Source organism: Desmodus rotundus, chromosome 2 (assembly GCF_022682495.2).
Source record: "Desmodus rotundus isolate HL8 chromosome 2, HLdesRot8A.1, whole genome shotgun sequence".
Classification (NCBI taxonomy): domain Eukaryota; kingdom Metazoa; phylum Chordata; class Mammalia; order Chiroptera; family Phyllostomidae; genus Desmodus; species Desmodus rotundus.
Genome location: NC_071388.1, coordinates 191,185,875 through 191,210,843, shown reverse-complemented (window position 1 = coordinate 191,210,843; position 24,969 = coordinate 191,185,875). Strand labels below are relative to the sequence as shown.

The following is a 24,969-nucleotide window of genomic DNA, read 5'->3' as shown; positions in this document are numbered from 1 at the left end:
GAAACGAGAGGAATTTATGATGTCTCTGCTGCTTCAGGCCAGAGCCAGGTAAGGTGTTTGTAAGTAGCAGGGGTAGTAAATAATTATCCTTCAAACTGCAAAGACAGTTCCAGAAGGGAGGCTTCAGAGTTTGTGCAGGGATGTTGTCGTTACTCTAAGTATACACGACCTTTCAAACAATAGCTGAAGGGAACAACACTTTGTTACACGTATACACTCTACTGTTTTTGAAAGTCGGTAGCTTTTATTTATATTAACCTGTCAATTTATGCAATTCAAATGCATTTCGGTTCTCAGAATTGATGATCCATTGTTGAAATAATGGTCTAAATATTTAACAACAGATAATGCATTTTCATCAACAAATTGGAATGAATAATCAAAACTGATTTATAGCCATAACACTTTGTACAATTATGAATATTATCCTTGAATTAAAATATCTTTGGTCAATATACTTTTAATTAAAGTTTTCAAGGTGTCCCTGCTATTATTTGAATGTTATTTTTCATACTTGTCATCAGGTAAACAAAATTGTTTCTAACACCAGGGATAGCAGGATAAAACCAAAGGTGGGGGAGAAATTATATATATATATGTAGAAATTAAATATATAAAATATATAAATTATATATACATTTAATATATGTGTGTATGAATGTGTACATTTATATATATATAATTGAAGCTCTCAAAACTCTTTAGAATGGAAAAAATGGAACCAAACTCACTTCTGTGATGACTGAAAAGGAAAGCACCTTGCCCGGTTTCTAGAGTATAATATACCTGGGGCTTTGTTCCAGGTATCGGTCATAGACTCAGGTCTGCAAGGGAGACACATCGTCTGATTTCCTTCCCTCCTCCAGTTCCTTTCTCCAGTTGCAGAGGAGCCCACATCCTACTCTAGAACAAAATAGCTTTGCAACCACAATACAGCCTCTCAAAAAGGGAATAAATAATGGGATTATAAATACTTGAGTAGGGTTATCTGGTCACTTTTTCTCTCTTACATTTTATCTTCTTTCTTTGTGGCTTTCTTTTTTAGGAAATTGATGTGATAGGAAGGGCTTGTTTTTAGCAGAAGCAACTTAGATTGTCTTCACTATACTCCTTAGATGATAAAAGAGGTTAGGCGAGCTTTCTTTCTTCTATTCTTATTTCAGTTTCTAATCAGTCTGGGACTTAAAACAAATGGCAGAGAGGGACCCTGTAAGTCCTCTTGTAACCCAGCCCTGATTACTCTGATAAGAATTTATATCAAGGTGTAGGGTTGGAGTTCCAGATCCCGTTAGGCACTTAGGATACCCCCTTGTACACAAAACAACCCCAAAACCTGGCAGGTAATACAACAGTAGGGTCATCCTCTTTTCCTTCCTTCTCCCAGAGACAACAAATTGACAACTAATGACAGGACCCTGCGTCTTAGTGAGCTTCGAGTCAAACACTGTCAAGTGGCCATTAAAGGGGTTATTTAAATATTCATAGAAAATGAATCATTTCTCCTAACAGATCATATATCAGTATGAAACTGAATACTATTTGTGAAATAAGAGGCAGTATAACATAAAGTTTAAAGTCTAGTCTCTGGAATTAGACGACCTGGCTTTTAATTCTGATGTCATCACATTTGATCAGCTAGCTGTCACTGGGCTTGTTAACTTTTTGTCCCAGTTTCCTCATCTATGGAAAGGGGACAAACTAAAAACCTCATTGAGCTGGAGTAAAGAATAAATAGGTTTTCACATGAGCCAACTCAGGTGGTTCAGTAGGCCCTATCCAAGGGACCAGATCCGGAGTGTGGGTGGAGGTTGTCATACCACCGAGATAGTTAATACCCTTCTGAGTCTCTACTTCAGCAATATTTTTTTTCTCCTGTAAAGAGTAAGATATTAAATATTTTAGGCTTCACAGGCCATATGGTCCCTGTTGCAAATGCTCAGTTCTGCTGCTGTCCTGTGAAAGCAGCCTCAGACAATATGTAAGTGAATGGGGGTAGCCGTGCTCCCTTAAAACTATGTCTGAACACAGGTCAAGCTGGCCCACGGGCAGTAGTGTGGCAATCCTTGCTCTAGCAGCTGTCCTTGAATTGCAAGACTTTCTTCACCCTGGTTGGTGGGGACACAAACTGTTCCTAGATTTGGACGAGCCCTGGGGGAATTTTCCTTTTAGCTGTGCAGACAGATTTCTCCCTGGCCTTAGGTTAGCAGATACTGATTCCTATTCAGCTACAGACCCGCGGGGATCTTCCACACATCTCTAGAGCTCACTCTCTCTGCGGCTTTCTCCCGTCCTGTAGTCTGCCCTGTAAATTCCAGCTGCCTTGGCCTCTCTGGACTGCCCACTCTGTCTCCTCAACTCCAGGGGACTGCCCGGTATCCCTTTGGTTTCTGTGCATCCTGAATTGTGACCTAGAAACTTCTCCAAGCAGTATTCTGGGGCTCTCATAGGGTTTGTCTTATTTGCTGTCCCTCTCTCAGGTATAACTGTCTTTTATTGCCCAATATTTGATGTTTGAAGAAACAGTCTTATATATTTTGTCTTTTTAAAAAAATTATTTTTAGTTGTTTCAGGTAGTAAGGTAAATCTGGCCCCTGTTTCGTTATCTTGGAAGTGGAAATCCCAATAGGTTTTTATTATTTCATATACAAGGCTCAGAAATATTTAGAAATTTCACCAAGACCATTCGGCTAGTAAGTATTGGAGACACAAATCAAAACCAGGGCTTCTCTAACTTTGTAATGAGTGCTTCCCCCTTATGGCACACTGCTTCTATAAGAAAGAATTAATTATAGTCTGTCTTTTAAACACGAAACAATGAACTGAAGCCTTTACTAACAAAAAACAATAAATCTAATTTGAACAAAAGATTTCTGTGGGTATTTCACTGTATTTTGAAAAATTTTGGAGGGATCTTATACTTTTCATATTTTCCAATGAGATGATGCCCCCCACCCCAATTTTAGCATCTTCACTGTGGTTCTACTTGTGGAGAACGTTTAGTTTTTTTCTTCAAATAGAGGGAAACCTTGCCCATTTTGATGATCTGAGGCTGTTCAGTTCTCTACTGGAAAGTCCTCATCTGGCTCAAGCCTTAGCTCTTCACTTATCTAGGAATGTGACTGCGCCAGCGTCCTGGAATTACCGTTTGACAAAGGAGAGACGTGCATGCACTGCTAGACTACATGCACCCGAGGAAGTGAGGCATGTGGACGTATAAGTATAAATTCTCACATTTCATTTTTATTACTTTATGCAATTCTGTTTCACATTCTCTGAAATTGTAATAAATTATTGAATGATAAAACATATGGCATCTGAGTATTCCAAGTGAGAGATATTATTTAGATAGTAAATATTTGCCGAAATGTGTAGCATTATATTACCAGGAGGCTGTCTGTTTAATGAGAAAGGAACACTTATCCTTTTACAAATACACGAGTTACAAATGTATACTAATATATGTATATATCTGTAAACACTGATAATATGTTTGTTACAAGCAATGTATTTGCAAATAAAACATTGTGTAAATAACACTATGCCATGTGCATCTCCTCTTTTAAATGTGTGAAAAGCAGGTTTCTTACAGCAACCGAAAAACTGAACTCTAGATGGTGATCCATACATCTTTAAATCTTTTAATTTCAATTACATTCTACATATAATGTTGTATACAACTTTACTTCTTAGTTAACCATTTAAATTATTTCTAATATTTCATGAAAGTGAGGTTTGACTCTTGTTTGAATTGTATTTATTCATTGATGGTTTTTTTTTTTTTTTTTTTATAGAATTTTTTTTTATTGTTATTCAATTACAGTTGTATGCCTTTTCTCCCCATCCCTCCACCCCACCCCAGGTGAACCCACCTCCCTCCCCCCTCTCCACCCTCCCCCTTTGTTTTGTCCATGTGTCCTTTATAGTAGTTCCTGTAATCCCCTCTACCCACTGTCCCCGCCCCCACCCCCCACCCCTGCCCTGGCTATTGTTAGATTGTTCTTAACTTCAATGTCTCTGGTTATATTTTGTTTGCTTTTTCCTTCTATTGCTTATTATTCATTGATGTTTACATTTTCACTAGAAACATACACTAGCACACAATCTTAGGCATCTTATTTGCACACCAAAGTATACATACATTTTTCTCTCATCCCTGAAATGAGTAGAGTGTTTTCTAAGACCCCTTCTAGCTAGAATATAACATAGTAGGTTACTATACTAGGATTTCCATATTACGGGATATACATTACCCCTTTGAAACATATTAGAACACCATACGAAATGATCTCTTCCATGAAGAACCTTAGTTTGGGGAAATTAAATGATTTGCTTAAAGTGTAAAAGATGCTGAATACCTAAGGTTCTGGATTATAATGTATATTCTTTTACCACACCACTGGTTTTCAAATATTTTTATCAAAGATACACTTTTAAAATGATATACTATAAGAAATTGCAATTTTAAAACAGGTAAAGTAGTATTTTTATTAGGACATATTTACTTTTATAATTTCAAAATGAAAATATTTACTTATGAGGTTAATAAACAATGAGGCAATTCTGATATACGTACACATTTGAATCAAATGTTATGGACAACAGTTTCAGACTCTTAATAAGCCCCACCCCAATTTATTTCTATACTGTGTTGAATTTGCAGTGACAATAAATCCCTTACTTACAAAGATAAATCATGGTATATGGAAAACGTTCTTTTAAACAAAACACCTCATAATCTCAAGAGGCTCTTCAATTAAATTGATCCAGAAACATAAAATATGATTATAATTTTTGTTTGAATGTTAATTTAGAATATTGAACAATACTCCTGATATTAAATATTTCAAAATGCTGATAGTATTTACATTTGTACTTTATAATATTATGGGGATATTACACAAATGTTTTCAATAACTTTTGCTCAGGTCCAAGGACATAGCTGAGCAGCAGAACAGAACTTGTCTCACAGTTAAGTTGAGCAAATAATTCCTAGATATACATAACTGCACAGTTTAATTCTGTTGTAGAATTTCAACCTGGAAACATGAGGTGGCACTACTGAACTAATGTGAGCCCTCCATAAATCTTAATTATTGTTAATAGTGTCCATACACTCCTGTTTTTTTGAAAATGCTTATATTGGCTTGCTACTGGGAATAAATAAAAGTATGTCAAATTAATGTATACGTTGAGCTTATTAAGTTAGATTTGATTTTACCCTCATAGTCTAAATCTTTTCACGATATAATTTTATTGTACTTTTAAAGAATCTTTTCCTGAATAAATACAGATTAAAAGAGATTTATGCATCTCTATTCTTATTTTGATTTTGTTTTGCTCTAGACTTGAACTTCTTTACTGGGTTAAGACGAACGTAATTTCTGGCGTTTGCCTTTGTGATTTTCACAGCTCTGTTCCTGCTCTCACTGGACCTTGTGTTTGCTCTCCCTCATCCCTTCAACTTTTGATATAGTTCAACCCCTTTAAATGACTCTTCATTTAAATCACTTCTCTTCTACAGAGGCACAAATTTCTCATTATTAAATGAGAAAAAGGCTTATGACATTAATTTCTCAAACAGATAAAATGAAAATTAATTATAGTATGTTTTTTAAAGAAATGATCACAAGGAGGGAAAGGTCAGGTTGGAACTATATTCCCTCAAGTTTTCAATGTTTCGAATGTGCACCCCTATGTCCATTGTAGCAGTGTTCATGGTGGCCAAGACACGAGACAACCAAACTGTCCTTCAATAGAGGACTGGATGAAGAAGATGTGGTCCCTGTATACTGTGGAATACTACGCAACTGTAAGAAAAGATGAAATACTGCCATTTGCGACAACACGGGTGGACCTTGAGAATATTACGCTACATGAAATAAATCAGTCAGAAAAAGCAAAGAACCACATGATTTCACATATATATGGGATATAAAACTGAAACCCAGAGGCACAGACAGAAAACAGTACAGGAGTTACCAAAGAGGAAGGGGGTCAATATGTGGTGATGGAAGAGGATTTGACTTGGGTGGTGGCACACATGCAATAGCAGGTCCCGTGTCACAGTATGTGCACTTGAACCCTATGTGATCTTACTGACCCATGTCCCCCCAATAAATTTAATCAAATGAATGAATGAATGAATAAACCTAAATAATCTTACTAACCAATGTCATCCCAATAAATTTGATTTAAATAAACACAAAGAATTATATGCCCTCAAATTGATAAAGTGGTTTCATTAACAGGGCCTCTGGTTTATACTCTTTGTCTTTTATGTTTCCTATTCTTCCGCCCTTGAGTCTCACGCTTTAATATTAGTGGGTTACCAAGACTATAACAGTCATGGAAAGAAAAATAGACCTGATGTAGCAAGGGCTTTAAGATGATATTGACTTGTATGACAATAAGATAGCTAGTATGTTTATTTAAAATCAGGTTTGCCTGACTAAGCAGAGAGAAGACATTTTGGGCTATATGACAAAGACAATAAAAAGCAAGTGGCAGCATATTTAATAATGACAATAAAATATATATCACTTATTAGGTATACAGTATTTTGAAATTCAAGGACATAAATATTTAGATGCTAGTTCTTGAACATAAAAAGTGACTTAAGGATGTGAAAATATTTATGAAAACCAAAATGAAATACCTTTAGCAGTATGATGTCAAGGCAAATTTTCTACATTAAAAAGTACAAATTGAAATTAATAGGCTCTCACATTATAAAATGAAATTCTTATAGTTGGGATCTTTTATTCTGTACAGAATTAAAAAAAATATTTTTGAATTCTATTGAACCATAAGTGTCTTCATGTCAACAACATTACTAAAGCATTTTAAAAGAAGCCATTGTTATTGGTTTGGTTCATATAGTAATCTATCACAGGAACAGACTGACCGTATTCTACATTTCAGTTACATGATGGAAATATCATGAAACCAGTCTCACAAAACACACACTTGTCCTATGTCTCTATAACTACTATGAACTTTCTAGGCTGCAGAATTAATATGGACTATTTTTTAAATAAGACATTATATATATTTCCTCACCTAAACTAGATATTTCTATAACTTGATCTATCTACCACGAACTATTATCAAAGAATTTAAAAATTCTCAAATTTTAAAGTTTAGAACATATGTCATGCTAGCAAAGGACAGTTATATCATCCCATAACAGACATATTTTTAACTTAGAAAAGACTATCATTAAAAATAAAGATGTAACTAATTTTAACTTTCTAAATAGATGATTAGAATTGTTGTGTAGTTGTTAATATCAATTGTTATACTATTTATCATCAACAAGAATGAACTATTTTATCAGATTGATAATGTTTACATTATTTTGTAAAAACGCTAAACACAATCAATAATATAGAAGGCAGAGTACATAATTGCAACAATATGATGAATACATTTCAAATAAATTATAAAATCTAGAAAATCTGTGGTAGTTTAGGAAATTTTTATAAGACTAAATTATTCCATTAAAAATGTTTTAATTTGATTTTGCCAAACTTTTGTTCTTTACTCTCAGCCCTTTTGCCCTCAGAAAAAATAATTTACTTACCTTGGATGATGATTCAAAGGAATATAGGCTCCAAGGTTTTCATGGTGCTGCTGGGAACTTGTGTTAAATACATTAACACACACTTACCTCCTCTATTCTTCTTCCTTTACTTGTATAATGAATATAATGCTTTCATAATATAACATATGATACAAAATATAATAAAATATAATGTAATATTTTCTAATATAATAGTATGAACAGAAATTTACATAGGAGAAAACACCAGTAAACTAAAGTGGAGACAGAAAATAGTTTCAGAACAAATATTAAAGTTGTTCGACTGGTCACAAATATTCAACAAAATCCTACCTGATGAATCAAAGTTCACTTCATTGCCAGGACTTGGACCTACATCAATGGACACGATCGGTAAGAGTTTGCGGAAGTCCCACAGCTTTGTAACTCCACAGGAATCACAGGACGCTATTATGTGATCCTTTAAAGTGTATAAAAAAAAGAAATGTGTGTACATATACATTACATATATACAACAATATGTAGTAACTCACACACAACAGAGATTTGTGTTACAGTTTTATTAAATCCATGGGAATACTCTTCTCTAAACTAAAAGTTATTTATTATACCTTTGTTTTAAACATAAAGTTGTTACAAAATGATAATTTAAATATATGAAAGTCTATGGTAAATTTTGGAATAATTATTTTTCAGAAAATCATCCTTTTGATTAATTATATTGGAAGATGTAATAAAACTAAAATTCATACACCGTTGTAACTTATTTATGTACACATACATGTATCATGTGCACAGGATGGGGCAAAAGTAGGTTCACAGTTGTCCATGTGAGAAATAACACAATAGTTAATAAATAATAATACAAGAATAAACTCTATGTTTCACATACTCACAGCTGAAAACCTACTTGTGCCCTACTCCGTATGATGAAAGTCATCTACGCAGAAGAACTATATACAGGGAAACATTGCACTAAGGGGGCATCTCACTTTACATGCTCTAATTAGTGAATACTGATCATTTAAACACAAAAACACAGGCTGGAAAACAAATGAACATAAGGCAAGAAGAGTTTTTAATCACAGAAGATAGAATTTCTTGGGCCAGGTGACACCGATGGCAAGGAAACAGTGTCTCCTGTGGTCTGTGAGACAAAAATCACTGGGAGTCTTTGGGGCTTTTGGGTCATCTGTAATAGGATAAGGACAAAGGGGACTGAATACAGGAGATGGAAAATGAAAGGAAGAGTGAGTGGACTCAAGTGTTAGGGAAACAGGAATGGCTATTTTCCCAATATGGAAGTATCAGCACTGGAGCATCAGTTCCTAGCTCAAGGTCTGTCTACACCCCTCGGGCTGGCTTCTCGTATGGGCAGTGAGCATCCACTTCACATCTGGGACCGGGATGTAGTGATGAGCCAGATGGGTTTCTGTTCTCCAGCAACTCATAAGCTATACTCATTCTGTCACTTAATTTCTGAGTCCACTAACCAATCAAATATGAGTATTGGCCACATCAAGCCCATAAATAAAGTTTATGATAAGTCATTATACTGCTTCTACTCAATATATAGTATCTCTTTCAGTGCTAGCTTAACTTTTTAATGTCAAATTAAAAATCATACTTGTATTCTTAAATATTCTAAAATGTTAAAGATAATAACTTGATTATTGTACAATTTTCCTTCTTATCATTTTCAACTAGGTCATGCATATTTTCTCATTGACTCCTTGATTTCTACCCCTTCTTTCAAAAATGTGCATCTTGTATTGCACTCCTAGTGGACTTTGTTTTTCCCTAAACACACCAGTAATGCAACAAATGCCATTAGTAGTAAAATTCTGTAACTTAGCCACAGGCAAAGAAATACAACACCCTTGTCCCCAATTTGATAAATGGGATGTTTAATCTTCTTTATGACTTAAAAGGAACACGGAGAACTTGGAATGTTTTCAAATATGTAAACATGCATTGTAAGAATTGGGAAGAATCAGTGAATTTAAATTTCAGAAAAGAAAAGTTCTCAGGATTAGCAGGAAATATTAATGTTAGAAATTAGAAGTCTTTACAGATATAAGGGCTTTCAAACATCTTTCAAAAGTAAAAAAAAAAGAATTTTTTGTCTGTTCTGAGAACAGAATAAATATAATCAGAATTTAATTTGGATGCACTTTATACCAAAGGCAGTTTGTGAACTTGATGTACTTTTGTTGTCTGAATAATAAAAACTAAATGTAACCTTAAAGCATATTTTATACCACTGAATATTAAAATTTTAGGAAATATACTTAAAATAAAAATAGTTCAATCACTTTCAGGGTATAAAAATATATTTAAATACTTTTAATATTTTTATATTTAACTTTTACTGCTGTCAAATGACCAATGTATAACTGTTTAGTAATACTAAAATAATAGTCAATATTTATGAAGTACTTTCAATGAACCAACTACTATGCTAAATGTCTTATTAGTAAAAGTAGATATTATTTTGAATAATTTTGAATAGCATCATTCAGCCAGAATTTTTTTCCATTTCCCAAGATAGTTAGAAGCTGTGGCAAAGTATGAATTAGATAAAATAAATATAATAACTTAGTAAGTGATACCGAAATGTTTGTGTTCAGATTTGATAACCAAGAGACTTTCTGGTAGCGAAAGAACAACTTCGCTCCACCTCCAGTTAGCCCACGAGGCCCATGCAGTGCCTACGGCAGTGTCTGGACCAGAGGAGACTTCAAAAACACTTGTTAAACCAACACAGGAGGAAAGCCTTGATGGAGCTTACCTAGAAATTTTACTTTAGTCCATGTCTTTCCATAGCAGTCTTGAGGTAAATATTAGTTCTAACCCTGATGGTTTCTGAATCATTTAGAATAAAAAGGAAGAGATAGAAGGTGCAGAGAATACAAGACCAAAAACCTGGAATATCCTCAGGACCCAATATCCCTCCTCCTCCCTCCTCATGCAAAATGGAAGCCCGTCTGCCTGTGGATTTCCTCCCACAGGGCATGAGAAGATGTTAGAATCCTGCTCGTGTGAACAGCATTGTGTGAGTTGGGAGGAATCCGGAGATGGAGAGGTGTGGGAAAGGCATTCCCTGACCACCTGGGGAAAACAAATTATTTGTCTAAAACTTGTTAAGAAAAACACTGGTTAGTGATAATTAGGTGCTAAACCTAAATGAAGAAAGATAGATTTTAAAGAAAATGGTTTTTTAGAGATATTTCTTTATGTGCAATCATCCCATTTCACTGATGAGGAAAATGAGATTTAAGGAGGTCAAGGGACTTTCCTAAAGTTACCTGGGCAGGTCGATTTGGAATAAGAATTAATGCATAAGCCTGGCTGACTTCATAGTCTGGGATTTTAACAAACATATTCTATTTTAGAAACATATAGTATGATATATCACAAATGTTTAACTATATTAAATATATTTCCCCATTAGGATACATTTAAGTAAGTCAGTAACTCAGATCAATATTTGTCACAAAGATGGTTCTCACAATATTATTTTAAAGATGGAGCAATAGAAATATAAGAAAATAATTCTCAATGAATGGATAAATAGACATGTAACTAAACTACTATTTTAACTATTATAATGGCATTTCCAAAAATTGGTAATACAAGGGTAACCACACACACGTGGTCCAATGAAAGAAGGAGCAAACGATTGTTTATACTGTCTGATGCACACACAGAAAACATGTTGAAAATAAGAGTGGTAGGAACTAAATCAGAATGATTATCTTTAGGAGGTAGGATAAATCTTTTTTTTTTTTCATTTGCCCCATTTAGCATTTTCAAAATTCAAATTTAATGGGATTAGCACATATTAATTGTTATATAATCAGCAAAGACATTTTAATAAATAAATAATGAAATCAAAACATCATACACACTACCTGTCAAGTGATCTAATTTTCATAACTTAAAATTCTACTGTGTAAAATGGGCAAGGAAGAGGGTTCATCAAGAAAATGGCAGAAACATTAAGCCCTAAAATATCAGCTGCTTTCAATATGTGAAGGTAATGACCTGCAACTTGGTATTAAGGTATAACTATAATAAAAATGTTTAGGCTCATTAGGAAAAAAATTAGTATTTCAAACATTTTTAGTACACTGATACATTAGTGTGTCTCTTAGGACAGGCCTGTGCAGCATTAAGCATGAGCTCATTACACCATTTCCTCAGTACTCTAATGGCACAAACAAGGCAAAGAAATTATGGAATTAGAGTGGAAATAGAAGGTAAAATTTGGGAGTGCTCAGGGCTAAAGAAGAAGGGAACACCAAGCATTGGAAAGTTGCAGATCAAATTGCTAATGTCAGCACACACTTCTTCCGGATGCCATTGCCAATCTGTTAGGCATTAACAATTTATATCCGAGTCACGCCCCAAGTATGTGGAAGCTGGACATCTCAAAAATAATTACTTATCTTCCGTAGAATACAACACTATACTACATAGTCACAGTAACTTGTTCACAGTGATTTATATTTATTATCTCATTTAACCCTCATCTTATGGCTACATTATAGTGCATTACTATTCAGATGAGAAAAACAAGACTTGTAATGTTATAAAGCTTGCCCAAAGTCATTTTGTTAGGCAAACAGATCCAGGATCCAAACCCAGTCGAACAGAATTAAGCATCCAAGCCCTTAAGCTCTTAACAAGGAAAATATTTTACATGCCCTGACTTAGATGCTTTGGAGAGTGGAAGCCAATGAAGGAGCACTTAAGTGCTTGAGTGGCATGCTCTGTTATCGAGGCAGAACACCCTGAAAGAACTAATAGTATTTTAACAAAATATCAACAAATATGTATTAGCAACGAACGATTTGAACAAGCAGGTATTTAAATTCATAAGGCCGAAGAATAATTAGAAATAGATGAAGAAAATTAATGTGTATAAAGGAACAAATATTTACTGGGCTGTACTATGTCCCTGGCTTGGGACCAAATGCAAGAGATATAATGGACATAAACTCAAGACAGAGCCATAATCAAGCAATTACTACAAAGTTAAATGCTGGAAGTAGATACAGCATTGTTCACATTAAAAGTGGAACACCTAACTTAAGTCTGGAGATCAGAGGTTTTTTTTAGGAATGCAGCCCTAGGATATGTCCATCAAAGGTAAGCAGCTTTCTAGAAATAACCTTTAAATAGATTAAGATTATAAACAGATATCAGTGAAAAGAAGGCAGGAAGGCATCATTGGTATTAAAAAATGGCACAATGAGCCCTGGCTGGGTGGCTCACTTGGTTGGAGCATAGTTCCATACACCAAATGGTTGCGGGTTCAATTCCTGGTCAAGGCACATACCTAGGTTGTGGGTTTGATCCCCCAGTTGGGGTGCATAGGGGCAGCAACCAATCAATGTTTCTCTCTCACATCAATGTTTCTCTCTGTCTCTCTCTCCTTCCTCCCTCTCTAAAAGCAATAAAAAACACATGCCCTCTGGTGAGAATTTAAAAAATGGCATGATGGTAGAGCACAAAAGTAGAAACTAACATATCTCACTGTGGGGAATATGGTGAATTCATGATGAGGTTAACAATGTGTAAAGATTTGGAGTTTCTGGAGCTCACACTGAGAAATGTGAATTTTATATATGATATAAACACTTGTACGCATCTTGAACGTAAATATTGATATATTAAAAAGAATGTTTGAAGGCCAGTCATCTCAGTGAGTTAAGCAGGTACTGTTGAGCGCAAAATTGTGTCTGAGGCCCTGAAAAACAAGTGAACGTTCCTTTCCTGTGGTTTTCTACTTAGTGCCATGAGACTAACCAAGAGTTAGAAACCAGTCAAATTGGACCAATAGAAAATCTTTTCCTTCATTCCCCCAAGAAATACTGATTGAGACTACTACCTAGTAGTAGGCACTGATTTAAGGGGTGAGGATATGGGCATGAACAAAACGGAAGTCCTGGCAACATGGAACCTGTGCACCGGTGGGACGAATCATACAATAAATAAAGTAAATCGGTAAAACATGTGACATCGGGTACAAAGAATAAATGAAGTGTAGAGAAGGAATATCTGGCAGGAGGAACGCTGAAATGCAGACAGCCTGGCCAGGGAGGGTCTCACTAGGCAGACGGCCTTTGAGTTAAGAGCCGCCAGGTTTGTGGGGACCACTGTCCTGCAGGGGAAGAAGCCGGGTGAGGAAGAGGAAGGCCAAGATCAAAGGCGCCTGGAACTCAACCTGGCTTCAAATCCATCAGATGAAAAAAGAGATACAAATAAACTCACGCGTAAATAAAGTGGAAGGTTTTCAGTCAAGGTTTTCAGATTTAATTTCTGTGCACATTATTATTTGATGTTGGCATAGTGACCTTGGAACTAGCAGAAGTTGAGGGTGAATGTAATGGATGGTAGGGAGAGGGAGGGGGAGATGCAGCTCGTTAGTGAGCATGGCCAGACAACAATCTAAGTACAGCTTGCAGTTTTGTAATGTTTTTGTCACTTTCCCTGTTAAACTGGGAAATACCAGATTTAAGTAAAACATGCCAAGAGACTTCCCACCAGTCTTCAAGCAATTATAATGACACAAGTACACAATTAAAGTAGTCACCCAACTGAATAATTCATACACACACACACACACAGACACACAGAGCAGGTATTTTCCTAAAATGTTTATCACTTGAGACCTTTGCCTCTGCACATCAACTTATTTTTCCTAAACAGTCACTTTTAAATAAAGCATGCAAGTTTTATGTATTTACATTTGAGTGAAACCTGAAATGATGATATTTTTAAAAGGTTTTTATTGATTTATTTATTTTTAGAGAGAGGGGAAAGAAGGGAGAGAGAGAGAGAGAGAAACATCAATGGGTAGTTGCCTCTTGTGTCCCCCCACCGGAGACCTGGCCCGAAAACCAGGCATGTGCCCTGACTGGGAATTGAACTGGCAACCCTTTGATTTGCAGGCTGGCACTCAATCCACTGAGCCACATCAGCCGGTCTGCACTGATGATCTCACTTCCTAAAACAACCCACAATAATGGACAATCCAACTTGAGAATTAAAGGACATTCAAATTCTTTAAAAACTAGTTTTTCTACTGCTAAACTTCTCTTTGGTCCATTTCATGAAGCTGCTGTAACTCATCTGTCTTCCAGAATAGGACATCTCTATCCCTCCACTGGTCTACTTCCTTTCGTTATGGTGAGAGGAACAAAAACATTTGTACGTGATTTTAAAAGGTGATGAAACTGCGTTTTTTAGGGACTCTATAAAATTATTTGTCATTCATTAAATACTGACCAGACAAGCATTCCCTGTTAGAATGGCCTACTGCCTGGGATGTGGGGAGGGGTAGAGAGGACAGGAAAGATGCAATTCGGAAATGAATAAGATATGATCCTAGACCTTGATGCACGATAGCATCACCTTGTTCAAACTAATTTGTAAATCTACGTGAAATGAAAGGAATTGTCCTGTAACTTTACATTTTGGAAATATTTATAAATGAGAATAAAACAGATATAGGTGAATCTCCTTTTCAACACACTTGAAAATAAATACACAGAGCATTTTCTTCCCCTGGCTGGACCAATATTCTGTTTGGTAACTTGGAACCCAGCACACGGCTGCTCTGCTCTTTCCATTTACCAAATCAAGGAACAGAACATTCTGTTTGGTGTTTGAAGTAAACAGCTTGTGATACTGTTGGAGCAGCTTTTGCATTCATTTACATTAAAGACCTGGAGATCACAAGACTCCCTGAAGAGGAGAAGCTAGCCACAGTTGCTACGCACTTTAGACGGTACACCAGGGTGAAGATTTTAATGACGCAGACAGTGACATTCACTAATCTGTCGTCCTTTACCAGGGGAGAGAATCAGCCCTTCTGTATTCCCAGAGCCATGAAGGGGACAGGGCAGGGAATGAAAATTCCAGAAGCACTAGTCTTCTGAGCCAGTGACTAGAGGTCAGTGAGGGGCTTGGAACCTGAAAGTCCACCTTAGCAGCTGACACAGGTATGTGTCCCAAAATATCCAGTCAAATCTGTTTCTTTCCTGGTTGAAAAAGTTATGATTAAAAAAAAATTATCTAAATCAGTTCCACAAATATTTATGGGGTGCTCATTATGAACAAGGTATAAATTCATATTGCTAGTAATTTCAAAATAATCATTTCTATAGTGCTTAGCTAGAGCTTTAAAAATATGTATCTATTTTTACGTTTTAGGGTGAAATAAACCAAATCATCTAGCAAAGATAGCAACAACACCTTAATGACTATTTTTAATTACAGTCCTGTTTTTCTTTGTCTTTCTGCTCTCCAGTCTTTGCAGAAGATCTTACATGTAGACCCACACAGATTCTGTTAAATCTATTTTATTTATTATGATAGCAACCTAAGGTATTGCTCTATTTGACGGAAGTCTTTTTTAAAGCGGCCAATTATTATTGATTAATATAGTGTTCACTGGAATAACTTTGCTGGGATAACCTGCAATAAATTTATTTTCTTTTAATATGTCCATAAGGGCAGTTGCATAAAGCCAGGGCAGTCTGATATACATAACATTGGTAATTCATGCATAGGCTGTATCATCCCAGTGTTTACATGACTGAGGGACAAGTTTATGACGACAGGCTCTATTTGGCTGTAGCTATATTGAAGTGATTAGATGAAATGTTCTCAATTTATAGTTTGATTCATAAGAATAGATTAAAGGATTAAGCTATATATATTTAACTAAAATTCATAGCTTTTTAAAGAACTACTGCTTTACTAGGCTGTGCTTCTATTGGCACAGAATTTTTAAAAAACGATTTTTTTCAATAGAGAAACAATCATATTTTCTTGAAGACATTAATTGTAGCCACAGAAATCTCTGTGGAGAACGAAAAGTTACAATCCCCAAAGGGCACAGTCTATTTTTGCCAGTTTTAGCTACGGTAAACATAACAAAATAGGGAAGCCTTCCATAATTTAATGATTTGGTTTCTTTTGTAATATTGTATTTGGGTATGTAAATTGATAACCATCTACTTCTAAGAAAAAATTCTACCCCTCAGCCTAAAGAGACAAATTGTGAACATCTTTGTTCAATGCTGATACCGATCCCCATCTTTGTGGTCTGAATGTTCCCTAGCGCATGCGCAGCAGCAGATGTAGATGCGACCAGTGTTTAAAGTTAGAAGCAAAAGGTTCTTTTGCTTCCCTACCACCCAAGTCAAGTCAAGGGATATCTGAAATTCTTAAAATAAATAACATGAAAACTTGAATACTTTAAGAAAAATGAATAAGGTTTTCTGAATGCAATCTAAATATAGCAGCTTAAATTTCCTTTCTTAGAAAACTTGAGTTTTTTGATAATTGCTATTAAATTGGGGTGGGATGAGAGGCGGAGCATGGTGGTGATGGACATACTGGGCCCCAAGACCATTGTTAAATCTGCCACAGGAAATCCCCCACTATCTGTGGGGAGACGTAACTTCTCAAACATTTTCCCTGCAGGGCCGCTCTGCGTATACAAATTAAACTTCTGAAGAGGAAGGGCAGGTTCTTTGGCCCCGCCTGTAGTTTTGCATGTTAATGAGCAGTCACTTCTTGAGGTAAGGATTCACAGGGTCACATTCACCCAGGAACACGCAATTAAGTGGGGAAAATTACATTAAAGGGGATAATCAAGTTACCTTGTAATTATGCTTTTGAGTAAATTGGTGTGACGATTCTTTGTGCTCTAATTATGTGGCTCTGGGATAATGGATGGTACGTTATACTTATTACCTACGTGTAAAACAATCTCTTACAAACTCGTGCTGTTATCATACATGTGGTTTTCCAAACTTTTTAAAGCATGTGCAAGTCTAGGCTGACCACAACTAATCAGGACTGGAGGAAAATGTGTAATTTTATACTGATGTTATGATATTTAGAACATGTTCTGTCCTATGTAAACTGTTCGAATGAGACAGTTGTATTGGACCACTTGCCTAAATGGCTAAATAATTGTAACAGTAACGTTGTTTTCCATAAAATTAGTAAATATATTTTGAACTATTTTTGGCAGCTATATGCTCAGAATAAACATGGGAAGTCTGCAAAGTGTACTAAACTTTAAAATAATATTCTAAGATCAATAGTATAAAATAAATGTAATCCTGTCACAGCAAACATTGTCTTAATTTTAATTATGTCTTCTTTTAAGTTGCCCTTGCATTCTGATCTACAGTGACTTCCTGATATTTCCTAATCAATCGATTACTTTCGGTACCAAGAACTATGCCAAGAGCTATGGGATTAAAAAAAATTAAGGTATTAGTCAGCCAAAAGAATCTATTATACTGCTCATAGTGGGGCATTTATTTTTTTTAACAAATAAACATTTGTGAAGCCACAGATAATGCTATGGAGTTACTCTAACCTGATCCCTACCATCCCACGTTTTAACCACTAACAATCTAGGTTAACAGTTATCTCTACGTGGAAAGTATTTCACCTGCTTAATCTAAACCCGATCCTGTCACTCCATCACTTCTACCACCCCAGGAACTTGGTCTTTGCCACTGCCTCCACTTGAATTTTTCCTTAAGATCATTGCATGGTGTTTTTGAATATCTTTCTCTCAAAGTTCCTCCCTGACCATTCTATTATAAGCCCCAGTTTTTACCTCATTACTCTTTTTACCTTAATTTATCTGGTTATATGATATTTATTCTTGAGACTATTCTTTTATTTACTTGTTTATCGTCTCTGGTTCTTATCAGAATATAAAGTCCTTATGGACAGGACTTGATATTATGCATTGCTGTACTCTCAAGATTTAGAACAGGTCCTGAGACATAGTAGGGCTCAGGAAAGATTTGCTAAATTATCCCTGGCTGGTGTTGAGTTGAGTGCCGTCTGGGAACTGAAAGATCACCAGTCGATTCCCTGTCGGGGCACACGCCTGGGTTGCAGCCACAGTCCCTGTTGGGGGGCGGGTGAGAGAGGCAACTAATTGATCAAATCAGTATTTCTCTCCCTCTCTTTCTCGTTCCCTTTCCCTCTATCTAGAAATGAAGAAATAGAATCTTTAAAAAATTTCTAAGTTAAAGGCCATTACTGAATTTTTCATGTATGACCAAAAGATTGTCATTCAAAGGGTATATATATACAAAAACAAATGATTAGTTTTATAGTCAAAGAGGGAGTATCAAGAAATATGACATAATCATGTTGCTTCTCATTTTTCCTGGAACTATCAAGAAAATTACAAATGATTGAATTTATCTTTATGTAACAGTAGAAATGACTGAAGGTGAAACTTTGGGGACAGAGTGATAAAATCTTAAATGTACTATTCCTTTTCATTTACAGTGTTGAATTTACAAGAATGAAACAAAGTAGAAACAAAGGGAAAAGGCTTTATCAATTTATTACATCTAAAAAATTTCTAATTAATCATTTATTTTTTGTTTGTACAAATTCTTTTTTCTTTTACTTCTCTTTAATTTTTCTCTCAGGAATTGTTTTGTTATGTTAAGGCAAGGTTATTTCATAAAAGATTAGGTTAATGGTATTGTAGTATTAGATTAGTTTAAAAGCTGTAATTGATTTTTAGATATGTAGGAGTATTGAGATAATTCAAAAAGTATGTAAAGTAAAATCAGCATGCTACATGCCCCTTAATTTTTTTATTCTGCTGTCATTTCCAATTTCCTCAAATAGAACCTGCTTTGGCGTTTTTTTTTTTCCATGTACTTAAAAGTTTTGACTTACGCATTACCTAGGTGCAATAATGAATAAGAACTGACATCAAATATCAATACTGGCCCAGCAGAATGGTAGCTGACATCCAGTGGGATTGATGAAGAAGTCAACAAAATTGAAATTTTTTCGGCGTATAAGCACCGCCTGACATCATTTGTCCTTCGGAGGATCAATGGCTGTGTGACCTCAGTGTCGTTCGTATTGCTCTGCACAAAGTGGCCAGACAGTAATATTAAGTACTTCCTGTTTGAGACTGACTCACAAACAAAATTCAAAACAATCAGAAATTTGGCTTCCTTTGATAAAATAGACTAAGGATGAATTTTCTAGGTAGGCAATCGTAGGTACTTGTTTATTTGTGATTTTAAGAAAAGATAACATGTATTAATTCATGTTCATATACTAGCAACCTAGAAAAAGCAATTAACCTATCCCGATCAAATTTAAAACTCTAAATTACCTAATTATTAAATGGTATATTCTAATGTAAAAAGGACAAAACACTCCAACTGTGGCACTTATATCCATTTTTCGTAGGATTTAGCTCAAGTTTAATGCAATTACATAATTTCTAATTTAATATAGTTTTAGAATTTCATTTTCTAATCTTTGTGACAGTGCAAAGTATGTTCTGCAACTGTTTATAAAATTGATATTACACGAAATGACATGGGAATAAAGCATTCATTTGTGTGTGTGTTATTTTATTAACTTCTACTTGTTAGAATACAAATGTCCTTTTTTTAAAGCCTCCTAATAATAGTGATACTGATAACAACAGCAATAGGAATGGGAGTCCTAGCCATGGTGGGAGTAGTATTATCTAGCTGCCAGGCAGGAAGTTAAACACAGGACAGGTGTTATCTAGTGCTCGCTGCCTGTTTCTCACTCACTGTTACAGAAGGACTGAATGATTTCCTCGAGAAAACACATCTTGTAAATGGCAAAGACAGGATCCAAAGGGTGCTGGGAGGAGACAAGTATAACTGAAACTGGGTAATTTTCCAGTGCTCCAAAGTCAGGGCACACTCTGATGCTATAAAGCTTTCTAAGGAGCAACTAATGTATCCGGGGAAGTAAATGATGCTAGCTTGCAGTTCAATATGCACGGAATTTGGAAGGTCAGTCAAGGTGTTATAAGATGTGATGATACAAGAGTGTAATGAAATCTGTATGTTTTCATTTGTTCAGAACTTTGCATTCATCCATCACCTTTTCTGAACAGTCAATATATAAATCAGACTATAGTGCATGCTGAAGGTATTGAGTACCCAAGACTTAAAATATCCCTTTTCTCATTATTTTTCTCAGCATTCCAATGTGAGGAGATATTTTTTAGTAAACTAAGCAAACAAGAAGTCACAAAACAATCATCAACCTAGTTCTGCATTGCAGTAAAGTGGGCAACACTGACTAAGATGACAAGGTGGAGAAAATAACCCGTTAGCATGAAAGAAAAGCCAGAGTTCTATATTCAGCATATTAAAATGAGATATACAAATTTAGGCTAAGATGCAAAATAGCTAACGGGCATCTGAAGGTCAGAGCGGGGTTTACTTTGACATCATCACGTGCAGACGGAGTTAAAAGTGACAGGTTGAATGAGATGACATAAGAAGAAAGTCTGCTAGAGAACAGGATTTCAGACTGAGTCTTGATACTGGTTAATATTTAGCTGTCAAGTGGTACAGAAGAATCCAGCACGGTAGTTCGAGAAACAGTGGCCGTGGAGATTTTACTTCTCAGCATTCAAGAAGGTTGTTTTAAGTGATTATGAATATAAAGTGTAATAGTAATGGAGGAAGGGTCACTGACTGCCACAACCTGAAAACCCAGAGCAATTTCAGTGGTGGTGTTGACTTGGAGTTCCATAGGAATGGTTGAGAAGAAAGTGATATTGGAGATTTCTAGAATAAGATACTACAGAAATAACACTACCCCTCAAAACTCAGAGTATAGATTAAAAGTTTAAAAAAATTAATATGAAGAAAAAAGCAAACAAAATATAACCAGAAACATTGAAATTAAGAACATTGTAACAATAGCCACAGGGGAGTGGGGAGGGGATAGTGGGGAGAGGGGTCTATAGGAGCTACTATAAAAGACACAAGGACAAAATCAAGGCGGAGGGTAGAGGTGGGGGAGGGAGGTGGGACTGGCTGGGGTGGGGTGGAGGGATGGGGAGAAAATGCAGACAATTATAACTGAATAAAAATAAATTAATTAATTTTAAAAAAAGAAGTCACCAGTCAATAAATGAAAAAAAAAATAATATGTATCTGAACTCAAACAAAACATAATAAAACAAGGGCAGGCAAACTTAAAAAGAGTCAATAGAAATGCTATAAATAATGGATGTAGTACTAGAAATATAAAACTTATTAGAAAGATTAAGTAGGAAACCAGATATAGCCAAATAAAATTTAGTAAATTAGGCATGCACTCTCTCTCAGGACTGCCCCAGGCCTTTCCCCTGACCCTTCACCTTTGATTGAGAGATGGAATGTCAAACATTCAAATACAGAGAACTTTGGAGCATGTTTATAGACAGATGGAAATAATCCTGTAGAAGGGTAAGAACAAGGAGTAACTGCAAATGCAATGAAGACTGTGAAAGAAAAATGGGATTTACAGTGCAACCTGAAATGCTCCAGCCCCTTAGGAGCTGGTAACACTGCTCTGGTGATGACTGGAGGGTCACACAGAAGACCTTGGAGATGCCTGGGCATTTAGATATGTTGCAGAAAGAGATGAGATTTCTCCTCTGATGGCTTCAGGTTTCTCCTTAAAGACTAAATGGAAGATGTAGGATGAGAGTTTGTGGATGAAAGGGAAGTTAGAGTATTTGAGGAGAAGGTATTAAACCAATGTGAGTGAATAGAAAAATGAATACACTAGAGAAATACAGTTTAAATCTCAAGTAATAGTAGTGACTGCCATTTGTATTTCAGAATCATAAATTTAAAGTCAATTAAATTAAATAACAATTTGATTGTATACTTTATTCTAGCATTTTTTAATCTCTTCTGGCACAGGCCAGAGAATATAGATTGGTTATCCATTTTAGAATCAGAATATCCATATTTTATATGACTAGTTGCAATAAAGATATACATACCTCTACATTTAAAAATTAATATGGCAATATTTGAATTAATATAACAGGTCAACTAGATGAAGTGAGACTAGGACTTGAGGTAATTCTAAAGCATCCTTGTTCATGAGCTGATCAGAACCCTAGAACTTCCAGAATTATCTTACACAATCTTCTAATTTTATTCAACAATTAATGAGTTGAGAATAAATTCCTAGCTGAAATATGTGTGACAGAAGTAAATAACCTCACGAATAGGTCAAGTGACACTCTAAGAGCTGATTGACAGTTTGCACCCGATTCCACCAGGCATGCACAGCAGAGCCATTCTGGCTATGCGACTCTTAGCACGGTTGTGAATGTCCGCAGAGAGATAAGAACACCCACCCCACCATGCCACCCCCCTAGGAGAAACCCAACAACAGCTCCCAGAAGGTCTAATGGAATCTCCACCCTGGTCGGACTAAGGGTCAGCTTCCTGGGAAACTGAAAATGGGGAGGCTCTCTCTGATAGGTATACCCTGCTCATTTTCATGCCATGCATTTTTACAGTTTTTTTTCTTTTAACTTACATTAAATTGTCTATATCTGTAAACATATTTCCATCAGTTATTGTCGACCTTATTTTTTGTTTTGCTTTACAAAATGGACTTAGTAAAAAGCATGCATGGTTCCTTAAAAAGGGGAGGGGGAGGGGGGAAATGGGGGAAAGAAAAAGAAGGGCCAGGTCAAGGAACATGTATAAAGGACCCACAGAAAAAGACATTGGGGGGAGGATTGAGTGTGGGAGGTGGGGCTGGGCAGGGCAGGGGAGAGTAATGGGGGGACAATGGGGACAACTGCAGTGGAACAACAATAACAATTTAAAATAACTAAACACTGTTTCATTAACAGATTACTTTAAAAAGAGGTTTTAAATAGTTATCTACTTCTATTAGAAATATCAGTAAGAAATAAAGACATCAGAGCTCAGATACTATATAACATAAAAATTAAATTAAATTTACATAGCTTTTCAGGACCATCCATAAAATGTTGTATATTGTACATGTGTATCTGTGATTCTTGGTTGCTAGCTAGATAACACTGAATTTGACATTTGTGATTTCTGATTACAAATCTAAAATTGTAGAATTTTCCTGAAATTGTGTTTATATAGTTAAATGCATTTTTATATAATGTAACCTAAATGTAAAACCCAAAGACATCTAAAAATTAGCAAGTCTAATGCTAAGTAATTCAAATTGCTGCCTGCTATATATGTACCTTATAACGCATTCATTATCAAAACTTTGTTTGAATGTGAAAAGTGTCACAATGCTGTGTCCTCAAGAAATCCCTGGAAGTCTTTTTGTTCTTTCAGTAACTGCTGCCTCCCAATCTCTTGATAATTCCTCAGCAGGTTTGTGAAATAAATGTTTTCAAATCAACAGACACAGTGAGCGTAAATTTCAGTTAGGAGTGCCAGTTACATAACGAAATATCATTTCCTTGATAGTTATTAAATATTTACAGCACAGAAGAGAGACACTGGTGGGAAATGCAGAGCCGCCCTGCTCGGTTGATTTAGAATTGTGCTGCAATCGTCATTTTGGTGGGAACGAAGTGTGTAAATGAAAGCATTTTAGCCACTTTGATGCTGGACACCTGGACCTCATACTCATCATCTTGCCTTTGAAGTATGTATAATTAATGTAAGTCTCCCTTGATTGCTGATTCAATCAATCTAATTTGGCTATTTCCATATTTATTAAATTTTACTATTTGGGATGTTAAATGGTGTGTCTTTCAGCTATGATATTGCTTACCCAACTCAAATGCCTAACTTAAAAAAATTAGTTTACTTCATTTTAGCTCCCATTTAGTTTTCCTAGGGTACTTAAAGTTGTAAGCCACTGAACAGATTTTTTGCATAAATGTCCAAATTATATGGGTCTATAGTGCTTAAATGGCTTTATAATCTTGCTTGGTATCTAGAGCTAACCCATAATATATTGGCTCAGTAGAGTCAGTCACACGGAAATCCCCTAAGATGTCTTTGTTAGAAGAGAATTGTGGGTGAGCTCATCATTAACATTTCAGGGTTGACAGAGACGCCGGCATAATTTCAGGTGGAACCAACGACCTTCCCTTAGTAGAAAAAAATGTGAGTGTTTTCCCTCTTTCTTAAAAAATAATAATAGCATGAGAGTAATAGAATTTTGACTATGCTCTCATTTTGAAATTAAGTAAAGGGAATCTATCAGATTTCTTCTTTAGCTAATTGGAAGAGGGATATGGAATTAAGATCCACACTCTATTGGGAACTTAGAGACAAATTAAAATGTTAGATATAATTAAATCATAGAGTTTGAAAGGACTTGAGAGGTCATCTATCCTGTCAAATCACTTTCATCTGAAAAGAAACAAACTTAAATCATCCTTCCGTGATTACTATCTGAACCCTTTTAAAGATAACCCCAATTAGCTCAGCCACACAAAGCAATGTTTTGACAATTTGCATCGTTTGAGAAATAGTCCTGATATCTCAATGTCTCCAGCTGTGGGAAAGCACTTTTGGTATGCCATCAGTTTA

The 24,969-nt window shown here is 35.6% G+C and overlaps 1 protein-coding gene and 1 long non-coding RNA gene across 2 annotated transcripts in view; one reads left to right on the top strand and one right to left on the bottom strand.

The window, feature by feature from the left end:
* SPAG16 (sperm associated antigen 16) overlaps positions 1–24,969 on the bottom strand; it is a 715,229-nt gene that overhangs the window by 209,309 nt on the left and 480,951 nt on the right. Inside the window, exon 15 of the mRNA XM_024564300.4 lies at positions 7,895–8,021. Coding sequence (XP_024420068.2) covers positions 7,895–8,021 — 127 coding nt within the window. The remainder of the gene's footprint in view (positions 1–7,894; positions 8,022–24,969) is intronic.
* LOC123480168 (uncharacterized) lies at positions 15,377–19,717 on the top strand. The gene is made up of 3 exons (XR_006656068.3): positions 15,377–15,573; positions 17,063–17,160; positions 19,321–19,717. It is a non-coding gene; the product is annotated as an uncharacterized lncRNA (long non-coding RNA).